This window comes from Echinops telfairi, unplaced genomic scaffold (genome assembly GCF_000313985.2).
Source record: "Echinops telfairi isolate 266 unplaced genomic scaffold, ASM31398v2 ScPeMD7_5592;HRSCAF=6446, whole genome shotgun sequence".
NCBI classification, from domain to species: Eukaryota; Metazoa; Chordata; class Mammalia; order Afrosoricida; family Tenrecidae; genus Echinops; species Echinops telfairi.
The window spans coordinates 23,941,198-23,950,406 of record NW_022109491.1 but is presented as its reverse complement, the minus strand read 5'-3'; the positions used below and the strand labels follow the sequence as shown (position 1 = coordinate 23,950,406).

The following is a 9,209-nucleotide window of genomic DNA, read 5'->3' as shown; positions in this document are numbered from 1 at the left end:
TTGGGCAGCAGATGTACCCGATGCAACGCGTCGTTTGATCTCTTCACTGCTGCTTCCACGAGCAGTGATTGTGGATCCGAGCGAGAGAAAATCCTTGATGACCATCTTTTCTCCATTTATCGTGATGTTACCTACCGGTCCAGTTGTAAGGATTTCGGTTTTCTTTACGTTGAGTTGTAACCCATTCTGCAGGGTAGGCCGATGATAAATAATTCGTGGTTGAGTGACTGCATCAGTAAATGTGTACCCAAGTCAAACTCAGTGACAGCTAATTATTTCATAGGGCAGGGCTTTTAGCCTTGTGCTAACAGGAGGTCCATGGACATCGTAGAAGTGTAACTTGACCCTTTTTGTTTTGTTTTGTTTTTCATTCCCCTTTAAAAGATACACTAAAAAAATAAAATAAAATAAAGATACACTAAGGTTCTCATCACCTTTCCGAAAACGCCTGCCTTCCAAAAGAGGAGAGGAGTTTGTCCTTGGAAGAGTAAAGGAGTTTAGCAATGGTGGAATTTAGAGCTGCCAGGCCATTCCTTCTTCTCCAGGGAGGGGGAGGGAATGGGGTAGGAGGAGCCCTCAGGAGAGGAAATGGGAAGCCTGTGGAGCCTGCTGGGCATCTCTGGACATTGACCTTTTGCTCTGCAGGCGATGGGGACTTTGAGGAGGAGGGAAGCGACGGCAGATGGGTGAGAGCAAAGGCTCAGAAACCCGTGGGGCACCCCTGCAATGACTCAGGCAGAGATGATGGAGGCTGAGGAGGTGGTGGCCAGAAACCGTCTGACGTTGGGGGTGTTGGCAAATCTCCTGACAGAAAGGGTTGTGGGAGATGTAAAAGAGTCATCCAGGGTGGCTCCTCGTGCCGGTTAGGGACATCGGGTAGGATGCTAGTGTCAATTTTTGAGATGGGGAAGCTGAGAGATTTGAACTGATTTCCCAGAGTCCAGTCCTAAGGCTCCAAAGTAGGCCTCATACTTTGGTTTTTATCCTCTGTGCCCCACTCCTGTGAATCTTATCTAGAACCTGCCCACCCACCTCATCAGCCATCCAAGCAAACACTCGTCAGTAGCTTCTATGTAGTGAAGGAGTGATATGGTTAAGCGAACAGCTATGCCCGGGTTATTAAGCGAACAGCTATGCCCGGGTTATAGGAACAGTTAACATGTGTTGTGGCTCCATCTGGAGACACCTCAGAGGAAACGCCAAGGATCTCCTTGGGGAAATCAGTCACGTAAACTCCACAGAGCAGATTCGGTCCCACTCGTACCTACGGAGTTGCCATGAATCAGCATCGACTCAAAGGTAAGTGGCGTCTGCTTGTAAAGGCTCCACAGACAGGAGGTTGAATGAGGCTTGCACCTTGTTCTCCACAAACTCACGGTGTTTGGGGGAAGATGGAGAGATGAGCCCTCCTCAGTCACTCCTTCCCTCAGTCATTCGGTCCCTCAAGAAACATTCACTGGCATTTCGTTTCTGGCAAGCAAACATCCAAATGGGGGTCAAGGATGCTCTGGCCCTTAAAAAAGTCCTGGGCCAATGGGAGAGCCCAGTCACTCTCTTGGACTCGTCCATCCACCCATTCATGGATTCACTGGTGTGCCCCAGTGTCCCTCCTGTGTCTGCATCAGGACAGGACTGCAGCTGGATGACCCAACAGTGGGCTCTGTTGGGTGTCTCCCAGCAACAAAGCCTCCCTGTGGAGCCCCAGCCTCTGTCCCGCCCCGGACATCACCTGATGCTCCCACCATGTGAGCAGACCCTGGTGGAGGCTGCCACAGCCCAGAGCAACCAACTGTTGACTCCCTCGGATGCCATTTCCTGCAGAGAACCATGAGCCCGTCCAGCGGCGCTGCAGACATCTGCCTGGGCCCCAGCTGACCCTTTCTGGTACCTGGAGGTCCTCCTGGCTCCCAAGATGCCCCCACTCTGGAAGCCCCTCATTCTCCTGGGACTGCTGCCCCTGCTGTCCATCCTGCCCAAGCAGCCCGGGTCAGGCCTGGCCGAGGCCCACCTAGAGAGCAGGCCCACCCTGGCAAGAAGTAAGCCGCAGTCCTTGCTCTGCCTGCTGTCCTCAGGGACAGGAGGGAAGGTCACCTGGGCCCCACCATCTTGTCGTCCTTCTTTTTTTCCAGATATTACCACCAGGAGTCACTGCCAGGCTCCTCTTCTGTTTGAGATTTTGTGATCCCCATGCCCACCTTGTCCCATATCCCATCCTTGCAGGCGCAGCACGAGGCAAACAGGAAACCCTGCACGTCTCCTTCTGAAACGCCAGAGGCTGCTGGCGCTTCTCTGGGCCCTTTGATCAATTTCTCAAGGGTGTGATTTCACAGCCCAGGGATCGCCATGCATGCAGGGACAAGCCCAGGTCTCCCAACGGCAGAGCCCACTCTTCCCGGAGCCCTGGGCCAGGCCACTGACTGTGTGTCTGTGTTCAGTTATTGCCCAAGGCCTCACGAGACTCCACGCCGAGAGCCGGGTCCAGAGCCTCCAACTGCTCAGCAGCCTGAACACGTCGGAGCATGGGCCGGCCGGCATGGTGGGTTGGCTCATCGGCAGCACAGGCCTCCAGCAGCAGGAGGAAGACAGGTGAGAGCCAGAAGCCCACCCGGACCCTGGGGCACCCCATAGGCATCAAGGACAGAAAGGGCCCAGCGGGCTGAGCTAGCAGGCAGGCTGTTGAAAGGAGGGAGAGAGGAAGTGCCAGGGCGAGGGGGAGTGGGGGAGCCAACCGGACTCAAAGGGTCTTCCAGGGAGAGACAGTCCAGCAGGGAGATGGAAATGAAGGCTCAGGAGTCAACGTGTCTGGCTTCCAATCCTGACGCTGCCGCCAACCTGGGGAAATCTGGACCATTCTAGGTGCCCAGAGCAGCCCCTGGATAAACTCTGGGGCAGCAAGCGAGCCAGGACTGGGGCCCACCCTAGTGCTTGAAAGCTGTGTGTTCAGGGGGCAAAGCATCTAAGCAGTCTGAGTGCAACCATTGTCCCCTCTGGGAGTTGGCCTCATTGATCAGGACCGTGTGTAGAATTCTTCATCAGATGGCACAAAAGCCAAAGCCAGTGGCTCCAACTCTCGGCAGCCTCACATCTGTCAGAACAGAACCACGGGCTACAGTGTTTCCAAGGACCAACTTTTCAGAAGCGGATCACCAGACCTTTCTTCCGAGCCACGCTGGGTGGATTGGAACTACTAGTATTTGGGGTAGCTGCCAGTCATGTCAACCATTTGCACCACCCAGGGACTTAATAGACGTAGAATGATTGGTTAAAAACAAAACAAAACCATACAACATACAACCCCCTGCATCGAGTTGATCCTAGTTCATAATAACCCTGTATAGGGTTACTGGAGAAGACAACCCCATCTTTCACCCACAAACCAACGGATGGCTTTGAGCCACCAACCTAGTAGTTAGCAGCCCAGTGTCTAGCCCACAGCACCCTCAGGATGTCCTATCACGATGAGTCAAAACTCACTGCTATCAAGTCAATTCTGACTCCTAACGAATGTTCATAGTGAGACTAAGATGGCACAGGTAGCCCAAGACGGGACCATCACCAAGCAGGATGTGATGGTGGTCACCTGGACCAGGTCAGAGAAAAGGTAGTGGTCGAAAGTGACCAAATGGGATCATTTTGCAGGCGGAACCGACAAGATTTCCTGATGGGCTGGGTGAAGGGAGAGGGGTGCAGAGAAGTCAAAGTCAGCTCCCGGGCTGGGGCCCGGGCTAGGTGGGTGATGGACTATTTCCTGGGGCAAGAGATTCCGTCGGAGGGTGGGGGGGTCTTGTTCACAGCTGACTGTGGGTCGTATAAGTCGGTGTGTAGGACTGACAGTGGCGGTGGCATGCTGGGAGAGCTGTCAGCCCAGGGCTCCAGCTGGGAGCTCTTGACCATGTACCTGTAAGACAACCAATGGGAATTGGTTCCCATTGCTAGAGTTTCTTTGTAGGCCAGCTTACCTCTCATTGAGTGACCTTGCCTGTCCAAGGGTCCTCACTCACTCAAGGCCCCTGGTCCTCCCTTGTGTAGCATCAATATCACCAACGTTCACATGGACTGCGGCGAGATTCAAATGTCTTCCCATAAGGAGTGGTTCTCCGCCAGCATCGCACTTGAATTTGACTTGATATTTAGACTGTGAGTCCTATGAAAGCAGGGCCCGTTGAGGATTGCTCTTCTGCCCTGGGGACCCCCAGGAGTGGGCGGGGAGTGGGGGGCACAGGGTAGAGCCGGGCAAACTGGGAATGAAGGACTTTCTGAACCCAACCTGGCTGCAATTCTGACTTCCATCCACCCTCGCTGTGTGCCCTTGCACAAATCACTTCACCTCTCTGAGCCTTGGTTTCTTCCACTGAATATGGGTGGAGATGGTTAGACAGTGGAGGAAAAGGTGTGCTTGCTTAAATCTACCTGATCTCTAAAAGGAGGGAAGCATGCGAATGATGCCTTGGTGCCTGATTGCTTGGTCACACTTTTCACTCCTCTGGTTCCAACTCTCCTTGGTCCGAGGTAAAGGAGGGCATTTACTGCCGGGTAAAGGTTTTGAAACTTGAGATTAATTCTCAACTTTCGAATTTCTAAAGGCCCCTCTGGCTAATCCCAGTTTTCTCCTTAATCCCTGACTGGAGGATTTCACACGGGGCCACATACAGCCTCACTGGGCTGTTGAAAGGGCTCAGAGGGCAATGAGAGGTCCTGGCAGCGGACCATGGCCGCCTTTGCCAATGCCAATGAACCACTCTTCATGTTGGCTGCTCCCACCTCCTCCTACTCTTCCTCTGTCTCCTCCTCCACCCCTCCCCCTGCCTGCCTCCTCCACTCCTCCTGTCCAGGCCCTTCAATAGCAAGATCATACCGCTGCGCACACACATGGACCTCACTGTGGAATTCTGGCTGCAGAAAGATGAGTTTGGCCGGAGGGATCTGGTGATAGGCAATTGCTGCGTGAAGCCCAGCAGTGTTAGCATGCTCCTAATTGAGTAAGCCCCCCCACTGTGGCCTGCTCCCCCACCCCCCAGCCCTGGGCCCCCTTCCTCTCCACTCTAACCTCAGCCTCATTTCTCCAGCCACCTCCAGTTTTGGCCCAAACACACCTTACCCTTTCCCTTGGGATCTGCTGCTTCTCCCACACCTCTATCCCAGTGATGGCCCCGCCATCTTATCCGGAGCCAGACTCTTCTCCCTCTCTGCCAACCCCCTCTCACTGGCTCTCATCCATGACCGCCGGCAACCCGCTGCTCCTCCCTGCTGATCACTGCCCTGAATCGGTCAGCTAGTTGCCTGGACCAATGCTGGAACCTCCTCCAGGGCTTCCCTGATGCAGAGCTCACCTCCCCCACTCCATCCCTTCCCCTTCAGCAAGAAGTAACCTCCTCATGCAGAGACAGGGCCAAGCCCTAGCCCCTTGTCCAAGCCTCCAAGGTGTCGCCCTGCCTGGAGCTTCAGCCCCACTGAAGGGCCGACTCATCCATCAGGCCGTCCTGGATTTCACTCTACCTTGCCTTTGCCCATGACAATCCCTGTGCCTGGAGTGCCCTTCCCTCCTTCCCTCCAACTCTCCCACCGCATTCAGTCAACGACGGCTTGCTGAGCTCCTAGGCGACTCGGAGCTGGGCTCGATGCGAGGGCCACGCTGCTGAGCAAGACAGACAGACTAGAGAATACGAAGAGCTGTCGATGAGCTGACCGAGTCTGTCCACCTCAGCAGACTGCGAATGTCTCCAGGGCAAAGGCTGCACCTGATGGCACTCTCCAGCCCAAGCCAACGAAGACAGCGAAGTCCTCGGCGGAGGCCCAACCATGTACTCCTCAGACTTCGCCGAGTGCCTAGACCCACCCACCCCACCTCACCCCCACCTCACCCCCTCCCCCTGTGCGTTCACTGGGGGGGGGGGACTGTGACCTCTGGGGCACTTGCAGACATCGTGCTCATCCAATCAGCACTTACTAAGTGACCTTGGGCAAGTCACATCACCTCTCTGAGTTACTCTTCCGACCTGCCGGCAGTGACACCCCTCACGCAGGACTGAGTGGGGACGAGATGGCCCTGTCAGGTGGCCTCGGGCCAGCGTCTGGTGTTTATCTGTTCTGTGCACCCGCCTTTCTCTCTAGGGATGTCCCGCCAAAGACGCAAAGTGTTCTCAGCAAGCTCCGAGAGAACCTGGAGAAAGTGATCCCGCAGCTCGTAGCCAGTCAGGTAACGTTGGGGGACAGGGGGCAAGGGGGGGGAGTGGAAAGAGCATCCCCTTGGACGTCGTAGAGTTGGAGGATCTGAGCATAGAGGTGGGCCGTTAGGATCAAGTTCCATCTTGGGCTTTGGAAGTCGAATCAGTTAAAATGACAGTGCCGTCGTCCATCTACTGGCTGTGTCTCCTTGGGCGGGGCACCTAGCCTCCCCAAGTGCCTGCTTGCCCGGCTGTAGCACGGGCACAACCGGCCAACCATAGTGCTACTTTATGGGGCTGCTGCAAGGATTCAGGGAAACGCTGCGCAGGAGTGGCCTGCATGACACCTAGTCGCTAATCAGGGTTCCATGTAAGGGAGCCACTCTGGTCACAATTCCTGTGGGACCTCTAGTTCAGTCAAAACCTTCCACCACAGGCCCTCCAGCTTTCTCTGCCCAGCCCGTGGCCTGACGTTTCTCTCTGTGCTGGTGCTCCAGGTATGTCCTCTGATGGAAGAAATCCTCAGACAGTTGGATGTGAAACTGTTGAAAAGCCTGCTGGGGGAGTGCCTGTGTCCACACAGGAAGGACTGCCTGGGCATGGCCAGTGGCTCGAAGAGGTGCCTCCCCCCGGAGCCAGAAGCACGTGCTCTGAAAACACTTTAGCGGTGAGCAACTCCAGATGACCAGACTGCCCCCTGGGAGAGTGAGGACACCCTAGGGACCCTTCCTGATACACCCAAACCTCAGGTTAGCAGAGATTGGAGCTTGTCCCAATATCTCCCAGCCAACCCAGTAGGAACCACTGGCTCCTCCCCGCACCTGAGCCCACTCGGACTCCAGTTGCTGATGATACAGCCCCTGCCTTCATGGGGCTCACTGTCAAGTGAAGGAAAGACAGGAAGGAAGCACATAACTGTAGATGGTTCGGGAAGAGTCTGGATGTGAGTGCCCTCGCCGTGGCCTCTGGCTGGCCTGGAGGATGAGTCTCTCCAGGGTGGGCCTATGGATGGGAGGGGGAGACACACTGGTGACTCACGCGCTACCTTCTTCCTGCAGAAGAAGAAGGTACCTTCTACCTCAAAAAAAGTCAACCAGCCATGAACCCGACCAACCTCCGTCGGCCAAATTGAGTAGCCTCTAGGTGTCCGCAATGATTTTGGACCTGCCATATCCTGGAACGGAAAGTCTCCTTCAGAGTGAGGCTTCCTCTGTCCCTGAAAACCTTGACCACAGGTCATGTGGACTTCTTGTCCTTTCCCCCCAATAAAGTCCCTCTAGCGCAGGAGAAGACGGGTTGCCTTGCCTGGGCCCCGAGGCTTGGGCGTCAGAAGTCCAATCTGATGAAAGGTCCACCTGGGGGCCAAATATCCCTGGGTTTACCCATCAGCCCAGAAACAACAGAGCGAACAGCCTTCGTCTACGTCTACGGTTGGCCAAGAGAAGCCCACCTGTGGATTTGCGGAGCAACCCAAGAAGGGTCCTGCTGAGATGTCCATTCTCTCATTCATTCAACCCTCATTGACTGAGCATCCACTATGCGCTGTGCACTGTCCTGGGTGCCAAGGGAGGGTAAAGGGTGACAGGGTGCACAAGCAAAAACAAATGTTAGCGCTAAACCCATTTGAGTTCCATCTATGTCCCGGCCAACTAGAATTCCCATGCAGTGTGGGTGTGGATTAGGTCCGTCCTGGTAACCAATGAGTCCCCAGCCTCCAGCCTAGGACTGGGCTCTGAATATGAGCTCAGCAATTCCTTACGCGCGCATGAATCAGCAGGCCTAGGACGTATCTGCTGTGTTTGGGGAAAAGCACGTTTTCCTCATCTGCACAATGAGAAATTGTACAGGATTCAAAATTACAGACAGCCTTTCATACGACTAAATCCGTTCTGCTGCCATCAAGCCAATTCTGACTCACGTCGACCCCACAGTAGAACTAATCCACAGGGTTTCAGAGGCTGTAAATCTTCATGGAATCAGACTGCCTCGTCTGTCTCTCATGAAGCACCTGTGAGTTTGAACCACTGACCTTTCTGTTAGCAACCCAATGCTTAAACCCCTGCTCCATCAGGGCTCCTTCACACACCCACTGCCACCAAGCCAATTCTGACTCAGAGCTTCAATCTTTATGAGAGAGAGTCTCATGTCTCTCCTATGGAGCAGCTAGCTGGTAGGTCTGAACCACTGACTTTGTGATTTTACCATCACTCTATAAAACTACGTGGCAATATCTCCTGAAGCTGCACCTGTGCTTTCCCTGGGGCCCAGCAGTTCCCCTACTAGGTATGTACTCAACAGAGAGGCAGGCACGTGGGCACCACAAGACATATACAACGATGTGCACAGCAGCCGTGTTCCTAAGAAAGCCCCAAAGCCAAACTCACTGCCACTGAGTCGATTCCAACTCCTATCGATCCTGCAGGACAGAGTAGAACTACCCCTGTGGGTTGCCAAGGCTGCAGCTCATGACATGCTGGGGCGGCACATCTTTCTTCGGCTGGTGGATTTCAACCTCTGACCTGGTTAGGGGCCAAGCCAGGCACGGTCCATGTTTGTAGTAGTCCCAAAGGGAAACTTCCCTACATGCCTGTCCAAAGAGTGCAGAAGCAGAAAGGGTCGATGACTCACGGCCCCGCTGCCCAGTGGGATACTCACAGCGATGAAACCGATCCACAACCACATATGACCATCTGGGTGAATCGTCGAGACGCAATGCCGAGTAGAAGAAGCCATCCGGCACACGAAAGAGTACATGTCAGGGGTGCCCAACTACATGAAGCTCAAACACCAGCAAGAGCACCCTACTGCTAGAGGTCAGGAGGGGGCTACCCTCAGGGAAAGGTTAGGGACTGGCTGGGCGGGGACACAGGGACTTCTGGGTTTCCAGAGGGTGCTGGTTTTGGGGATGGGGTGTTGAGCTCGTGAAGCAGCATGGGACTCCCTGCTGTGCATTTTAAAATCATTCTGCTTGTGTGCACATTTCACAGTAAAATAAAAATACCCTGCAGGATGAACACGTTTACATTATGGGGAATACTTCAAGGT

The 9,209-nt window shown here is 54.5% G+C and overlaps 1 protein-coding gene across 4 annotated transcripts; it reads left to right on the top strand.

Moving 5' to 3' along the window:
* Nucleotides 1-1,781: 1,781 nt before the first annotated feature.
* BPIFA3 (BPI fold containing family A member 3) lies at nt 1,782-7,454 on the top strand. Of its 4 annotated transcripts, none has more exons than XM_045295547.1 (7): nt 1,782-1,884; nt 2,436-2,586; nt 4,030-4,137; nt 4,833-4,979; nt 6,112-6,196; nt 6,662-6,831; nt 7,223-7,454. In XM_045295547.1, the coding sequence occupies exons 1-6, from the start codon at nt 1,806-1,808 to the stop codon at nt 6,827-6,829; spliced, it is 738 nt and encodes a 245-aa protein (XP_045151482.1). In that variant the 5' UTR covers nt 1,782-1,805; the 3' UTR covers nt 6,830-6,831; nt 7,223-7,454. The 4 variants fall into 4 exon arrangements, with proteins under 4 accessions (XP_045151482.1, XP_030742938.1, XP_045151481.1 ...); XM_030887078.2 differs by having other exon boundaries at nt 1,794-2,036; XM_045295546.1 differs by lacking the exon at nt 7,223-7,454 and adding an exon at nt 6,951-7,001 and having other exon boundaries at nt 1,794-2,036.
* The last annotated feature ends 1,755 nt before the right edge of the window (nt 7,455-9,209 follow it).